Raw genomic sequence first — 18380 nt, 5'->3', positions numbered from 1 at the left:
ACCAGTAACAACTTCATGAGCTTCTTTACACATAAAATAGTTATGATTAGAGATAAAATTAATCTGGCCCTTCCTACAAATGTCACAGATGCTTTTGAATTGGCTGTTAGACCTGATGAATCTTTAGAATTCTTCACTCCTATATGTCTCTCTGAACTAATTTCAACAGTTTCTACATCCAAACCATCAACATGTCTTTTAGATCCTATCCCAACTAGACTCTTTAAGGAGATTTTACCTTTACCTTTAATTAATTCTTCAATGTTAGATCTGATTAATCTCTCTCTAGTAACAGGCTATGTACCACAGGCTTTTAAGGTTGCTGTCATCAAACCTTTGCTTAAAAAGCCCACTTTAGATCCAGATGTGTTAGCTAACTATAGACCAATATCCAATCTACCATTTCTCTCTAAAATTCTGGAAAGAACAGTTGCAAATCAATTATGTGAACACTTACAAAGGAATAATTTGTTTGAAATGTTTCAGTCAGGCTTCAGAGTGCATCATAGCACAGAAACAGCTCTAGTGAAAGTTACTAATGACCTTCTCATAGCATCAGATAATGGACTAGTCTCTATACTTGTTTTGTTAGATCTTAGTGCAGCGTTTGACACAATCGACCACAAAATTTTATTACAGCGTCTAGAACATTCAATTGGCATTAAAGGGACAGCACTGGACTGCTTTAAATCCTACTTATCAGATAGGTTCCAGTTTGTGCATGTCAACAATAACTCTTCTGAGCATACTAAAGTTAATCATGGAGTTCCTCAGGGTTCTGTCTTAGAACCTATACTTTTCACATTATACATGCTTCCTTTCGGCAATATTATTAGGAAGCATTGTATTAACTTCCATTGTTATGCAGATGACACACAATTGTATTTATGTATGAAGCCAGATGAAACTGATCAGTTAGCTAGACTGCAAGATTGTCTTAAGGACATTAAAACCTGGATGACTTTTAACTTCCTACTGCTAAATTCAGACAAAACTGAAGTCATTGTATTTGGCCCCAAACATCTTAGAAACTCGCTTTCAAAGCAAATAGTTACTCTGGATGGCATCACATTGGCCTCCAGTACTACTGTGAGGAATCTTGGAGTTATTTTTGACCAGGACATGTCCTTTAACTCGCACATAAAGCAAGTCTGTAGGACTTCCTTTTTTCACCTGTGTAATATTGTAAAAATCAGGAATATTTTGTCTCAGAGTGATGCAGAAAAATTAGTTCATGCTTTTGTTACTTCCAGGTTTGAATATTGCAATTCCTTATTATCGGGTTGTCCAAATAGCTCTCTCAAACATCTACAGTTGATCCAAAACGCTGCTGTGAGAGTACTGACAGGAGTTAGCAAAAGAGATCATATTTCCCCTATACTTGCTTCTCTTCACTGGCTTCCTGTTAAATCCACAATAGAATTTAAAATCCTTCTTCTGACATATAAAGCTCTTAATAACCAATCTCCATCATATCTTAAAGATCTGATAGTACCTTATTATCCTAGTAGAACTCTTCGCTCTCAAACTGCAGGCTTACTTGTTGTTCCTAGAATTTCTAAAAGTAGAATGGGAGGCAGAGCCTTCAGTTATCAGGCGCCTCTCCTGTGGAACCTGCTCCCAGTTTGGGTTCGGGAGGCAGACACCCTCTCTATTTTTAAGACCAGGCTTAAAACGTTCCTTTTTGACAAATCTTATAGTTGGGGCTGACTGGGTGACCCAGAGGGGTTCGGCTTGTGTCTTCATTTGCACAGCTGACTCCCTCTTGGACGTCCCTTCGTTCTACCTCTAGTCATGCTGCTATAGGCCTAGGCTGCTGGGGGACTTTTCTTGACGCACTGAGCCCTTCTCTATCTACCTTTACCTTTAATATGTATACCGTTATTGCACTACATTCACTCCGTTTCCCCCTGTGCTATTTCTCCGAGTGTCCCTGGTCCCAGAGCTGGATGCTTCAGATCTGCGGTCGATGTTCCACCAGCTGGTCCAGTCTCCATCATGTCCACTGTGGGATGCTGCTGCTGACCTTCCTCCAGCCCTCTGCTTCCAACTCCCCTTTTCCACCAGTCAACTCTGCATTGCCTTCACTATACTTGTTATGCTAACTTACATACTGTTTGAATTTTACTGCTAGCTATATATGGAGTATGTTTAATGTTAGAGCTGTACATCATAAGAGTAAACTATGAGTCAGTTTTCAATGTTAGCTTATACTTTGTCTGTGTCACATATCCTGTCATGCATGTATCGAAATGTGTGTTGTGTTTTCCTTGCTTTCCCACCCCTCCCTCTTCTCCCATCCCTCCCCCTTGCCCTCCTCTGTCCTTCTCAACCCGCCCGGCCAGCAGGCAGATGGGTCCCCCCTATATAGAGCCGGGTTCTGCTCGAGGTTTCTTCCCTGTTAAAAGGGTGTTTTCCTTGTCACTGTCGCCTTTGGGCTTGCTCTGGGGGTCAGGCATATGGGTTCTGTAAAGCGTCTTGAGACGATTTGACTGTAATTGACGCTATATAAATAAAATTGAATTGAATTGAATTGAATTACAAATGGCTTTGTAGTCCTTTCCAGACTGATAGATGTCAGTGACTTTATTTCTCATCTGTTCTTGAATTTCTTTTGCATTTTGTTGCAGCTTTTTGAGATTTTTTTTGTTGATTTCATTTTGTCAAACAGATTCTATGGAAGTTATTTCTTCAATGAACAGGTCTGCAGGTAATCAGGCTTGGGTATGGTCAGTGAAACTGAACTCGCTAATTCATAATTTAAGGGAGGGGGGATTACTTTTTCATATAGGGTTAGGTAGGTTTGGATAGCTTTTATCCTTCAAAACATTAAATCATTTTAAAGCTGCATTTTGTGTTTACTTTGGTTATCTTTGTCTAATATTTAAATTTGTTTGATGGTCTTAAATATTTAAGCAGGGGAAAAATTCAACAAAATTGGAGTTTGAGAAGGAGGCAAACATTTTCATGGCACTACATACAAAACAAAATCATAAAACAAAAATATTCCACAATCCGGGACAAGGTTTACATATCTGAAAATAAAAGGACTAAAAAGAAGTAAATCCCCCTTCTTTCCATAAATTATTGATTAATGACTTTCATTTTTCTGTACATTATACAATATTTAAATAATATACAATTTCTGTTTATACATGTAAGATACAATACAAATATGTACAACTATGACACCACTATCGATATATATACACTTGATATTCCGATTTCCTAAAAGTCCAGATTTGGTGTTTTGCTATGGTTTTGAGTTTCTTCTTGCAAATCTTAGTATCTATTTTTGTATAATATCGATGAGTTACAATGTCAGTCCAGTAACAATCCCAAGTTTTATACTCCCATATTTCTCCTCTCCTCATGTTCTGCATCTACAGTTTTATATTATACCCAGTCTAACAGATGCAGGCAGAACGCATTCATTTGCAAATATCAGATTTCCAGATGAGGAGATGAGAATCAAAGACTGTAAGAGAGACGACTGGAAAGTCAACTCCAGTCGGTTCTATAAATACTCAGACTTTTTGTGAGAGACTGGATACACAGATTTTCATCTTCGCATCACTTTATAAAGAGCTAAAAGTAGTTTTGTGGCTTTTAGTTTGGTGAGGGATACAATCACTGCAAGTCCTGTGCAGGAAACCGTCCACCTCTGTGTAGTTGAACTTTTGTGAAACAAAGGATGCAAAACGACCCTAGTGCCACACTGCTGCTAATAAAATGCAGCGTCCAAGTTTCAAGGTTATTCTTTGGCGTGTAACATGTGCATGTCAACACCTCATATTAACCTTCCTCAATAATACCAGCATTCCTGCAGCAGAGGGTATCCTTATTATTTAGTGTAAACACTGATTTATCTGTATCATCATTTCATTTCTTTTCTGATTACCAATAAATAATAAGGATACATTTTATTAATCTGTAGTTTGTTTTGGCTGATGGAGCTTAGAGTTTAAGGAAAATAGATGGACTATGGTTAGGGTTAGATGAAAAAAAGATGATTTTTCTTCAATATTTCAGATATTATTTCATGGGATTCCAGTATTTTATTGCTTAATTTGTGACTGGACGTTTGTGAAGGCCTGAGATGTGATCCAACCTATGGCTAAAGTAATTACCCAAAAATGGCAGAAACCAAAAATTCCCCAAAACATAGTTTATATCTCATTGTTAACTCTTTTACTAACCATTTCCATCAATATTCAGTGTAGTGGTGTTCTTTACCTCTCAGAGATCATATGACAATAATTCACTCGTTCTTCACATAAAATGCACATTAAAACATTTTTAAATGTACATTTTGAAGACCTGTATATAAAATACAATAGTTTTATATGACCTTGATAGCTATTTTACATTTATTTTATTTTACTTTTTTTTGTCTTTTTATGGAGTTGATAAATTAACACAAGACACCTCTTCTGTTCAGGGGGGTTTAAGGAAAATGGATGGACCATAGTTAGGGTAAGATGAGAAAAATATGATTTTTTTTTTTCATAATTTCAAATATTATTTTATGGGACTCCAGTATTTTAATGCTTAATTTGTGACTAGACATTTGTGAAGACCACAGATGTGGTCCAGACTGTGGCTCAGTGACTTCCAGAGGTCACTAAATTCTGGACATGTCTGGAATTTACAACCTGCAGCTTATAAATAAGAAATGAGGATAAATAATCTGTAGTTTGTTGTGGCCGATGGAGCTTAAAGTTTAAGGAAAATGGAAGGGCTATAATTAGGTTTGCTGGCTATGTCATGACTTTTAGATGAGAATTTTTTTTTAAAATATTATGGCTTGGGAATCCAGTACGTTAACCCTTTGATGCACAGTGTGGGTCAGGAGATACCCGTTTTCCTTTGGATTTAGGTAACTTTTGACCCATGTTGCACATCAAAGGGTTGATGTTTCATTTGTGATTGGACTTTTGTTAAGGCTGCAGATGTGGTCCAAACTAATCCTGGACATATCAGGAATTTATAAGAACTAGTTTATTTTGGCTAATTAGAGTTTAAGGGAAATGGATGGACTATAGTTAGGGTTGTTGGCTATGTCATGACTGTTAGATGAGAAAAAAAATCCATTTTTGTTTTCAGTACTTCAAATATTATTTAATGGGAATCCATTATTTTAATGCTTAATTTGTGACTGGACTCTTGTGAAGGCCTCAGGTGTGGTCCAAACTGTGGCCCAGTGACCTCCAGAGGTCACTAAATCCTGGACATACCAGGAATTTATAACCCGCAAGGATAATGAAAGTGTAGCAGGTATAAAACTTGATATTAAGCAGCATGAAACAGACTGAACAGCTCTGTAGTCAGAGCCAGCAGGACATTCATCTGTGCGCAGGAAGGAGGTTGACGTGTTTTCCGCAGGCTCAGACCGGGGAAAGTTGTTTCCTGAAGTTGTCACTGAGCGGCTCGTTTCCACACCAGAGTCCTGGAGCTCGAATGACATGGCTTCGACGGGTTTCTCCGAGTTTTCTTAGAGATTTTCCGTCTGCCACCCCTTCGGTGAGTCGCCGTCCCTGCTGGATGGAGCTGACGGACGGGAAGATGAGCTCCAGCAGGGAAGACTCAGGTAATAAAAACTGGCAGCGTTAAACTTTAATCTGCCTATCTGCTAGCTAGCTGTCAGTGTTGGGAGAGAGGCGACACTGGCTGCTTTACCAGCTGAATTTTGGTAATTCTTCGCACCAACCTGTTGCTCCTCTTCACTGAAAGCTGCTGGTGTTGAAGCAGAGCCGGTCAGGTAACAGACTAACGGCCTGTTAGCATTGTTTACAGAAGAAATGAACGGGCGCTGCTAGCTGCTAGCTAACACGTTAACGCTAACTTAGTTGTGTTCTGTTGACTTTTAATGCTGCTCAGCTGTCACTTCACCTGAATATATTACCTCACTGCCAGTTTAGTTGATATTATCCGAACTTCCATGTTGTATTGTAGCACAGTATCACTTAACAGTGATGAATAAAGCATTTATATATGCTATAAAAGCGGCAACTAATTACAGAGACCGTTTTCTTAATTTGTTCAATATATCAAAAGTACTCAGGATTCCTCTTGTGATTTCTACGATTGGAATATTAATAAATAAATAAATATGAAAACAGCATTCTACTGTTGGGTAAAGCTAATTTTCATCACTTGATTCTGTTGAATTGTTTCATTTAGCTTATATGGTTTTATGTTTGCATGTCAAATATCAGTAAAGTAAGTAGTAACTACAACATGTAGTGTAGGTACATTTCCTCTGATATGTAGTGGAGAGAAAGCATAATATAGAATAAAATATACTTTCACATACCTCAAAAGTATCCTTAGGTGCAGTACTTGAGTACATGTAAATGTCTATCACAATTTGAGGATAAATTAAGTTGTAAACAATCATAAGTAGTCTTGTGAATTTAGTTTCCAGATCATGAAGATCTACAAAGTTGATAGTTACAGATGGAGTAACAGGTGTATGCAGCAAAAGATGGTAATGACAGGTTCATAGTACTGTTGTTCCTCAATAATTGCACTGATCATGTGAATTTCACACGTCAAATACCAGATAATTAACTCACACCATCTTTGATAATCAATAAATCATTTAGTTCCAGCTATTCTCAGCATTCAAGTTCCCAAATGTATGGAAGTGCTGCTTTTTGATTTATTGAACATCTTTGTGGTTTGGATTGTTAGTAGTTCAGCAAAGGGAGGAATTATTAAATGAATAATGAAACTAATAAGTCCAGTCTGGATTAAGAATAGAGCGACAACGAATAGTTATTTTAATTGTCGGTCAATCTGTTGATTATCTCCTTGACTAATCAGTTTGTTTTTTTGATCTATAAAAATGTCAGTCAGTGTTTCTCAAATCCAAAGATGACATATTCAAATGTCTTGTTTTGTCCACAACCCAAAAATATTCAATTTGCTGTCACAGAGGTGTAAAGAAATGAGAAAATATACAATATGTAATTGAAAGAGCTGTAATTAGAGAAATTAGAAGTATCTGATTAGTGGGCAATAAAAGGAATAGTTGACGACCAATCATGATGAGTTTTCTTCTTGTCTTATTGTAAAGAGCAGGCATTTGCAAATTCTGGATACCCTTGGGCAAATACATGTTTTGTTCAGAAAACAGACAAATAGTTTTTTCTTCAGATAGATAGATAGATCCTTTATTGATCCCACGCAAGGGAAGTTTTCAGTGTTACAGCAGCAGCTAGAGGAAAAAAAGTACAAAGAAAAGAGCAGCACACAGTGCACACAGTTTCCCGATAAAATAAGTCACTTTCCCCTTAGAGAAGAAATTTAAATGTTTGTAGTAAAGAATTCTGTGAAATTGCACATATTGAGCTATTCACACATGTTCTAGAAAAAAAAGCAACTTGTGGCCTATGCAAACATTTCACGCCCTGCTATATCAGTTGTTAACCTTCAGTTTGACAGATATCACTTCTTGCAAATGCGTTTTGTAGTGGACTAGCAGTGTTTCTTGTCCTGATTTCTGAATTCTCACCCACTTGCAGATCACCTCAAGTACTGAGATATTTTTAGGCCATCTTGCAGCATGTTTAATATCTGCCCACAGATTTTCAGCGATATTCTAGTCAGGGGAATCTTTTATATGCTAGAAATCTGCTTTGGCTTTCATCTGACTTCTAGAAGTCAGATGACTTCAAGTTTCAGTTCCTTGACTGACTGCATGACATTTGAATCCAGAAGTCCATTCTTCTCCGCATCCGTGCCATGTTTCCTGTGCACCTGGCTGCCCCACAACCCAAAAGTCAATATTTTTACCATCCACCCCAACAGTGGGAAAAGTGTTTCTGTCACAAAAAGTTGCCCCTTTTTTCTCCAAATAGTCTTTTGATGATTGTGACACAAGACATCAATTTTAACTTCATCTGTTTGCAGTATTTGAAGGCACAGAATGACTCTGGTTTATCAAGATGTTGCTTTGCATTCTTCAGATGTGGACTTTTGTAATGAGGTCACAGATAAGGTTTTCTTTCCTCTTCCATGTAGATCTTGTTTCAGAACCGCACAGTCAAACTATAAACCACCACTCCTGTGTCAGCTGAAGCTCCTGGACGAGCAGATGTGCAGTTTTACCTGAATGCTCTCTTGGTTTTCAAATCTTGTCCAGACTTCCACAGTTCTGCCTAACAGCCATTTTGTTAGTGCGATTTGAGGCAGTTCAAATTAGAAACTGAAAGCACTTTCTTGTGTGTGTGTGTTTTTTTTTTTGTTTTTTTTTTAACAATGCAGGCCAAAAATTTGGAAGCAAGATCAAGTTTGTACAAAAAAGATCATAGTTCATTGGCATCATGCTTTACAACAAAATAAACATTATTATTATATGAAGAGTGACACATTAGACTACATTTTTACTTCAGATATCATCTAATTATTATTCGGTATTTGCATCTGTACTCTTGTTTCTTTACTCATCTGTTTCCTTTTAGCCATTTCTGTGGGAGTTATAGAGATGGACACAGTTGAGATTAATTGGGATTTTCGAGTGCAAACTCTCAAAAGCCAAAGAGCTAAAGTGAATAATGCAAATTGTGATATGTTTTTTTTTTTTTTACTTTTGCACTGATGTTGTGACTCTTGTAAATTTTCTCAACTTTAAAATTAAGGCCTTGTTTTCTTTTGTTAACATTTATTCAGCAGTTTACTGATAACATCAATGTATACCGAATGGGAAATTGAGAAAAATGGTGCATAATATCAATGAAAGCAAAGTCTGATCATACAGTAAATGCATCCCAAAATCCATAGAATTCATACTGGTTAGTTTGCCAATAAATGCAACGGAGTTATGTGACGATTTGTCCGTCTGTCTGTCTGTCTGTCAGTTTGCAACATTGCTCAAAAACAGTAACAGATTTGGATGAAATTTTCAGCGAAGGTTTGAAACTACACAAGGACCAACTGATTAGATTTTGGCAGTGATGCAGCTTATAGTCTGGATCCACAGATTTGTGAAAGATTTCTGTATCATTGTGAGATAGCAGTCGGTGTCACTGTAACTATGAAAACAAGTGAACACTAGCTGATGATCACGTGATTGTGATTCCACTACAGACCACAAATTGTTTAAAGATTTCGTCCGTCTGAAATTTTACGACTGAGCAGCCTTGGCAGAGTACTGCGCTCTCTGAGTGCTTTTCTTGTTTTTATTATTTTTACCTTTTTAAGGAAGACATTGTTCCAGACATTCCAAATGTTTGGCCTGACGTGTATGTCTTTCCCTGCTTCATAGGCATAAGTTCACTGCAGTCACTTGCATCACCACAAGGTTTGAAAAATTAGAAGCTCTGGAGTTCATCCTAACCACAGCTCTTGGCCTGCTGTAAAAGTTCTAATGAATCTGTTTAGGCCGAATGAGTTAAGACAATGAATTCCTGAGACTGAACAAGTAGAGGGGTTCTCAGACATTCTGCACATAGTTATTGTTTATTTTTATCATGTCTTTAAAATCATGAAAAAATAAGTAACACTGCACTGTCATATTTATTTGTTGCCTGCTGGTTTATGGGGTTGTAGCTATTTTCACTTCAGTAATCAACAAAATGTCTAACTTGCCCTACATACAGCTTGCAGCGCAAGCAATGCAAACAATCATTAAACAACATAATTAAAAAGAAGCACGATATCATGTGTGTCATTTCAGAGGCGAGTCTGGAGGCCCAGCTAACCGAGTACCGAGCTCAGGTTGAACACTGGCAGGGCGTGGCGACGATCTGTGAGCTGAGCAAACAGGAGGAACTGGCAGAGCTGCAAAAACAATGTGATCAAGAGATTCAGTCTCTGCAGGAGGCTCTCAGAGGTCAGTGTTTGAGAGGTTTTGACTGTAAATTCTAATGCATGACATGCATTGTGTATTTGTGACACTTCTTGTGTGCAGTTTGGTCTAATTTGACATAATATGAGAGAAGTAATTGTCCCCTGCATGTTGTGCATATGTATAAAACTAGAAGGCTTGGTTGATGATAAACTTCTTACAAAATGCACTCCATATGCTTAATGTAGATAAATACAAGAAAATATACTCAAGCATATTTAACAAGCTAACAAGGATAAGTGACAGTTTTAAGAAGTAAGTTTTAAGGCTCTTCTGATAAGACGTTTTGCCGGATTTTGAGCAAACATATACCGCTAAAAGGGGTTTGTTTTTATTCACCAAGTAAGATGTCTTTTTAGACAACCTGAGAGAGCTTAGCTTTTATCTTTTCAATCAAGTCAGATATGTACAGAGATGGTAGGGCTTTAAAATTTGCTCCAGAGAGATACTACAGGTGATTTTTTTTTTAGTGTATATTGAGTGTAAAAAAAATCTGGCATTGTACTCAAACCTTACTGCAAGTAAGCTGCTGCTCATGTGCTTCTGAACATTTTGATGTATTTTCTGACTGGAGATAAATGTTTCATCATTATCTTGTTGCCCTCCTGTTGTTTTCTCAGAGACGGCAGCACAGTATGAGGCCAGGATAGCTGTTCTACAGTCTCAGCCTGCGGAGTGGAGGAGAAGCAGTGGACACAACATGGTCAGTATGCAAAGGGTTCTTCTAACTAGTTTCTAGTTTTGGACTCCATCCCACCATTTCTTTCCTCTACCTGCTAGATCAGTGGAAGGAAAGGCAGGATGGATGCAGAAGTCAACAGTAATGAGTCCCAGGCTTTGATCGCCAACAGTCTGACGGACGATGAGGCAGCAGCATCGCCGGACAGGACGCACAGCCAACCAGCACAGACAGCAGATCTTGAGGCGGCGGCTGAGGGAGAAGGAGGTCCACTGATGACAGAAGGGTATTTTTCACTCCAGCAGTGTGACTCGGCCTCGCTGTCCTCCTTCTCTTTAGACACGCCATCTCTGCCCAGAAAACTCCACGCTCAGGAAGACACCGACTCGTTGGTCTCCACAGGAACTTTGGTGCCTGAAGCCATTTACTTGCCACCAGCTGGACACCGGCTGGTCACGCACAGTGACTGGGATGCACTCAATGCTCAGGTTGAACATTTGTGGAGGCTTTTTACTACTTCATCCATTTGCAGGAATTTAGGTTTTGAAGAACAAACAATTACAACATTGTATAGCAGCAATAAAAAGGCATCTTTACACTCCAATCTGAGCAGTATTGATTTCTTCACGTTTGAGGACTAATTTTGCATTGTAAAACTGCAATGCACTCTGCAGGTGTCAGAGCTGCGAGGGGAGGTGAGTCGGCTGCAGGCGGAGAAAGAGGAGCTGGAGAGAGAACTGGATACACAGACCAACCACACACACAAACAGGTGGGCAACACTGCCTAAAGATGTGTCCTTGTACACTGTTTGGTGCATTTTGACATGTACAGACTTGCATGTGTTTGATTGTGTGTTCAGGTATCAATGCTCCAGACTCAGGTCCACACTTCAGAGGCCCTCCTCCAGGATTTGCAAAAATCTTTCAGCCAATCACAAAATGCAGTTCAAAGTCGACTGGTGAGTGACGTGATGTTGATCCTCCTTTTCCACTAAAGGAATAATTGAATATTTTGTTCGATGCAGTGTCATGAAATGCTGTAGGTTATACAAATGGGATATAACATGTAGTTCAGTGAGCTGTAGATTAGCTTTTAGGTGGATTTGTTTACCTGGAAAATGCAGGGTGTTCCTGTTTCCAGTCTTTGTGTGACATAAACTTGCTCCTCTACATATTTACTATACTGGCATGAGAGTGGAATTGATTATTTTATCGAACTCGGTGAAAAGTCATCCTCTAAATGTTTCATTTGATTCCAATCAGAAAAACTTCCAGGAACAGAAATTGACTGGCACCATTTCTTACCACAAATGTGCATCTCAAATGCAAAGTGACTCATCACACAGCATTTAAGCCAACAGCAGTCACTTGACTCCCAGAGCAAGTTTATATAACCGCCCATGAAGTATGTGTGCATTTTATTAATATGTGTACACAGTAAGAGGAGGTGTTTCAATTTATATTTCTTGACCAGGCAGAGCTGTCCCTGTCTCAGAGGAAGATGTGCAGCGAGCTGTCCAGGCTGAAAGGAGAAGAGGCCGAGGAGGATGTACCAGACACTAGCTCATCTCTACCAGCAACACTGCATGTAAACTGCTGTTTTATATTACCATTGGCAGTACATGTCACCCACAAGGACTTTGGATTAATTTAAACATGAATTATTTAGTGAAATCTGTCATGTTGTTTCACATCCAACATCTGGAAAAGAACAGTTTTGTATATTACAGTAAAGGGAACAGAAACCTGCTCCTCTTCATAGTTTGCTGCTCTTCCTTCTGCAAACGTTTTTGACACTGCTGGAAATAATTCAACCCTCACACATATTTACTTGATACATTTTAAGATTTGCATTTTTGTCAGGTCTCAGGTGTGACTTTCATTAAATTAGGATTTCATATCTGATAGTGAGCTGGCTTTTTATAAACGTTGCACGAAAAGCCTCCAGTACATCAGGAGTCAGGACGGCTTCATTGCTGCGTGTCTTTATGGCTGGCAGGTGTTTGTCTCTTGGTTCATTTGTGTGTGAATTTACTTTTACCTTATAACTCAAACCTGCAGAGCGCGCATCATGAGGAGCGCCTTCGCATTGAGATCGTCAACCTGAGGGAGCAGCTGGACACTCGGGCAGAGGAGAACGGTCTGTGGATTCATTTCTCGTGTGCAATTTTCTGTTGACTTTCTTGACACTGACACCATGTTTTTGCCTCCCCTTCTCGTTCCCTGCCTGCTGACACTTGAAACTGCTGTCATCAGAAGTTTTAGAGGGTGAGTGAACAACTCATGCTGTATTATTATGCTGCTAAGCCACTTAGTCAGCCTTGTGATTAGTGTAGGATAACATTTCATTCAGATTTTTTTTAACCTTTAACATTTGCTTCCTCTCTGGGAGTACAGTGTCATCCTAGCTGATAAAATGGATGGCCAAAATGGAGAAAACTTGCAAATAAAACATCCGTCCAAACTGTTCTGTGATGAGTCTCACAGCACTAATTTTACAGTCTTGTTTGTGATTCTGTGTACAGTGCAGCTTTCCAGTCTGAAGGTGGAGACGGAGAGGATCCAGGCTCAGAAAGAGCAGGTGCAGACTGAGCTGCTGGCCTGCCGCACTGAACTGGATGCCCTGAGGGTGGCGCTCTCTCATGTACAGAGCACCAACAAGAGCCTCAGCAATGATAAAGTAAATCTAGCTCGCTACTAGCAATATATGTAGTTGCTACTGTTGATGCTTGCGTAGTTACTTGCTGCCAATTTACCCCAGTAAAGTCTATAGTGATTTTTGAACTGATGTTTTTCTGAGATGAGCTAATGAGCCACGTTGACCAAAATCATAATTCTGATATTTAAGGATTTTACAACCATTATTTGTCTTATTATTTTAACTTGTCCACTATTATCCACTGTTCGGGCAGCCAAGAAATATTGTTTTCAGTCTCTGATCGTACAATATTTAAGTAATGAAAACCCGAATAGAGACTTTGGCATGTCCAGGTATATCAATGTTAACTTGATATTGTGAACTTCTGCTAATGTCCTTTTTGATGCTACAAAATATGAGGAAGTGGTTCCACAAGCTTGATTTGATAAGCAATCATTAGCAACGTTTAATTCAGATTCTACTTCATGGTTCTAAAGATATTTCTTTCATTTTAAAGTGTATGCTGCAATCACCTACAGTATATCTACTGCTGTGTCTTACTGCCACTTAATGCATTTGCTTTGACAAATCCAGAGGCCAAACAAACTAGTGATACAAAATAAACAGCTGAGGTTTAATGCAACTGTTATCTCTGTGGTTGTCAGGCAACTTTGCACCAGCAGTGTCTGGAGCTGCGTAGTCAAGTGATCAGTCTTCGCTCTCAAGTCGACACCAGCCAGACTGTACAGAGAGACTTTGTCCAGCTTTCTCAGTCACTGCAGGTAAGATATAATGTAAGATGTAATAGACAGTGGTAGAAGTAAGCTTGTGAAGAGGAGTATATTGAAAATACGACACTTCAATTAAATACATAAAATATCAAAATGCAACACACTTTCTCCTTTGGTAGCTGTTCAAGTCCTTGGCCACAAGATATATCACAACATGAAAAAGCAGAAACCTCAGCTGTCACCCAGAAAGGGAGATGTGGAGAAATGTTGAGGACCATTTCACAGATTAGTTTTTGTGTGTCCATTTATACTTAAATCCGAGGAAGAGAATGACACATATTCCCAACTGTCTCCCTGTTCCATTAAATAAGAATCATATTTGAGACAATGAAATAAACATGCATAAACAGTTAAATCAAAATGACAGTCAGTAAAATTATCATTAAAAACAACAGGCGTGGTAAACAATAACATTAAATTACAATTATTCCAGTTTAAATGTTTTTGTAAGTCAGTAAAAAAAATATTTTTGTCCTCAGAGGTGCAAAATGATCCGATCTTAATATTCAACACCAGCAGCTCATCCCTTACAGAAAATAATAAAGTTAGTGCTTTGTACTCACACTTACCACATCTCCTTCTTCAGGTGAAGCTGGAGTTGATTCGACAGGCGGAGACTCTGGAACAAGTCCATAAAATCCTAGAAGAAGGAGTCAGTCAGGATGGTTCCCCACCTGTGGATGCCTCATGAGTTTTAGAAAATTGTGTTAGAACCAAACAGCACAGACCAAGATTTAACATCACCAGAGTGACCAAGGAAGGTCCACAGGTAAAGTAACCACTGGAAATGTCACAGCTGGTGCTGCCAGCACTTGTATTGTGACACTGGAAATACTGTAAAAAAAAACAGAAGCATTATGTTGTTTCATTGTTGTCTCAGAGAGGATGGTTTGGTGTCAACTTGTTGCTTAGTGACCAAAGTGAGCTGTGACGAACCAGGAATAATTCAGTACCACTGTTTTTACACGATCCCTATTTTCTTACAACTACTAACACATATATTCCTGTACTAATACATGTGAATATATTCTGTTTGTAAAGCTGACGGACTCAAGCAGAACACTCAACACTTGATTTTCACTGTGTCAGAACTTCATAGTAATTAATATGTTTGTGCATCTTTGTGAAGGACCACAAAGCAATGGATCACAGTGCAATACTAAAGTTATGCAAACTAGACATTCACCTAAATTAGCAGTATTCAAATGTGATTTTATTATGTATGTTCAAGGTGGAGGAAGCCATTCTAATTTAATACACTATATGTCAAATTCAGTGGATTTCTCCTCTATTCCAGCTGACCAGCAACAGGAGATGTTTGTACATGTATGCAGGCAGATTACATGCAGAGAATAGTCCTGTGCATGCATTTTCTGGAAAATACGGTGAATTTATAATTAGACGTGTCAACAAGGTGGGCTGCAAAGTGGCGTACTGGTTAGCACTTCTGCTTTTCAGCAAGAAGATCCCGGTTCAAATCCTGGCCTGCGATCTTTCTGCATGGAGTTTGCATGCTCTCCCTGTGCATGCGGGGGTTTTCTCTGGGCACTCTGACTTCCTCCCACAGTCCAAAAATATGCTGAGGTTAATTGATGACTCTAAATTGCCCGTAGGTGTGAATGTGAGTGTGATTGTTTGTCTGTATATGTAGCCCTGTGACAGACTGGTGACCTGTCCGGGATGTCCCCTGCCTTCACCCGAGTCAGCTGGGATAGGCTCCAGCACCCCCCGCGACCCTAATGAGGATAAAGCAGTGTATAGAGAATGGATGGATGGATGTCAACAAGGTAGAACACCTGAAGTGAGAGGCAGTGACAGCTGTTTTCCTCCTCCCCGTTACCAAAAGGAAAGGTTGAGCAAGTAGCCGGCTCCTTTGCACAGCAGCAGGTTACCGTTGAACTCCAGCTCCATCAGGAAAAGGCTGGAATCTACAGAATCTGTGGTTCTCATTAAATAATTAACTCAGTAGTTTTTACTATGTTTTGGATGCTGTTTGTGTGTGGTATTAATTTGATGACATTTTACAATGTTTGTTTTGCTTCAGCTATAAAGAAAAGAGGTCCACTTACTCTGTAAAAGGCTAGAATGTTTCTCTTTCGGTCAGCGACCTACTGTTTTAGTCGTTGGCAGTACACATCCATGAATGTGATGGCCAAAGTTTCTGAAGAGTTGTGTTTGTTGTGTTTGAGCATCGGCACATTTTCTCAGGGATGGCTTTCTCCACCTTTTGAGTAATTTTATTTTTATTTTAGTGAAGCATTAACATTCCTGTCCTTCCTGCAACCATGATAGCTTTTAAACTGTAAACAAGTTGATGATTGTGGATTTGGGAAAGGAATAAAGTGAAAAATGGTAAAGATGGTAAATGTGTAACATTTTGTTATTTTCATTTTTTGTTAATACACATGGAAAACTGTATCTTGTCACCTTTTCTTCAACCTTTATAGGTGCATGCAATAGGTTTGGATGTACATGATTTAATGTCTTTCAATGTGGTGACTTTTAAAAGTTTTAAAATACAAGAAATTCATGCATTTAGGTCATAAATGGCTGAAAATAGCAATAGTTCCAAAAAATGTATGTCATACTGACAATTAGTCTAATTTAGTGCAGAATTACATAAGTTGTTATTTATGGACTTATTTAATTCTAATCATTTCACTGCAACCAGTTATAAACTCTATCAATATATTTAAATTATGCGATGGTGGCTCTCGTTAGTTTGAATGGGGCAGAAAGATTTTGGTCACACTTGAAAGAAGTTTTTGGCCAACATGTCCTCTTCTTACTGACTTTCTTCAGTCATTACAGACTGCATTATAATTCCTGTTGTTTTCCGCTGCATAACAAAATGTTGATTAATCCAGAATTTCATGGCTGGAGAGAAAGTTATGTCCTAAAACTAGGCTGTCTATTGAGTGAAAATGTGTAATTATACATTAGAAAATATATGCTCTTGTTGAAAAGGGGATAGCCAATACACTGAATAGAAAATATCCAGCAGGGGGAGACTCTCGTTACAAAAACTCAACAAGAAAATGACTCCACTTCTCTTGATTTATTGCCTTGGTAAACATTTTCCAAATTAGTTTATAGTTTCAGTCACTATTGTTAAGTGTCCTTCCGTGCAGCATTATGTTCATTTTGTAAATTACTGTCCTATTTAGAATGAAATAGACGGTGAAACAGGATACTTGTCACATAAAGACCAAGATGGGAACGGTTACATTTCAAATGTGAAAGGTGCACTCTAATGTCAATACTACAACACTATATAGTATGCCAGAAAAAAACAAGAAAAGCACTCAGAGAGCACAGTACTCATTTCCAATGGCTGAAATCTTGAAAAAATTTGTGGCAGAAATCATGGCAACATAGAATGTGGCCATTTAATATAGGTGCACTCGCATTGAACATAGGTGTGTGTTATGTACGGATACCAAATTGCGTGAAATAAATATGTAGCAGGCAGTGGGAATTAATGGGAATCGGAGACACCCCCACAATTTAATCAATTGTTCCTTGCATTAATTCTGACGGATCAGTCCCGATAAGTCTGCAGCGGTCGATGTGTAGTAGAATCGCAATCATGTGATCGTCATAGTTACAGTGACGCCATGCCGCTAATCTCGCAATGATACAGAAATCTTTAACAAATCCGTGGATCCAGACTATCAGCCACATCACTGCCGAAATCTAATCAGTTGGTCTTTGTGTCATTTCTGACCTTCGCTGAAAATTTCATCGAAATCCATTACTCCATTTTTGAATAATGTTGCTAACAGGCAGACGAACAGACAAACCAATGGCAGTCATCACATAACTATGCCGCATTCCTTAGTGGAGTAATTAGATCATGGAAAAAAATACACACACTTTACAACAAAAGCAACAACATTTCTCAGAGAGACTCTGCACATTGACAGAAGATGTGTAGAAGATGCAGTATTTATTCTTCTTTTTTTTTTTTTTTAGTTTCCATCAGACTCTGTGGAGCACAAATTTAATTATGTCTGCAGCAGGTAACCATACACTGTAACAGCTACATGCACTGAGGGCTGTGCATTGTCAGGCCTGCTGTTTATGAAGATGACTCTTTATCAGACATGATCTGTCTTCTGCATTTGAAACTTGAACCAGTCTGATGACCAAAACATTTTCCCATCAATAGCATTAAGCTTTGTTCAGAATCCATTCACATGCATAAATTTAGTATATAATGTCAGCGTTCTCAGCTTTAAAATATTCTTTTGCACCTCTTTGTATCTTTTGGCCTTCTTTATGACTGCACCAATAATGCAATCCAGCTCGAGGCCATCTGAGAAAAAAAGGCTGTCTAATTTAAGGACACTCAAAAATACATTACACTCAATTGAGTAAATGATTACCGACAACATCTATTATACAACAGCCTAGAGA

At 38.6% G+C, this 18380-nt stretch overlaps 1 protein-coding gene and 1 long non-coding RNA gene across 2 annotated transcripts in view; one reads left to right on the top strand and one right to left on the bottom strand.

The window, feature by feature from the left end:
• The window catches only part of LOC127531599 (uncharacterized), a 184302-nt gene that overhangs the window by 84536 nt on the left and 81386 nt on the right, over window positions 1-18380 (bottom strand). The window lies entirely within an intron of this gene.
• Window positions 5272-16327, top strand: rabep2 (rabaptin, RAB GTPase binding effector protein 2). Its single transcript, XM_022202341.2, has 12 exons — window positions 5272-5590; window positions 9683-9838; window positions 10474-10556; window positions 10634-11020; window positions 11207-11302; window positions 11393-11491; window positions 12007-12120; window positions 12594-12672; window positions 12789-12800; window positions 13058-13212; window positions 13836-13952; window positions 14548-16327. Exons 1-12 carry the CDS (start codon window positions 5302-5304, stop codon window positions 14650-14652), a joined length of 1692 nt encoding a protein of 563 aa, XP_022058033.2. The 5' UTR covers window positions 5272-5301; the 3' UTR covers window positions 14653-16327.

Source organism: Acanthochromis polyacanthus, chromosome 21 (assembly GCF_021347895.1).
Source record: "Acanthochromis polyacanthus isolate Apoly-LR-REF ecotype Palm Island chromosome 21, KAUST_Apoly_ChrSc, whole genome shotgun sequence".
NCBI lineage: Eukaryota > Metazoa > Chordata > Actinopteri > Pomacentridae > Acanthochromis > Acanthochromis polyacanthus.
This window is presented reverse-complemented; position numbering and strand designations above follow the sequence as displayed.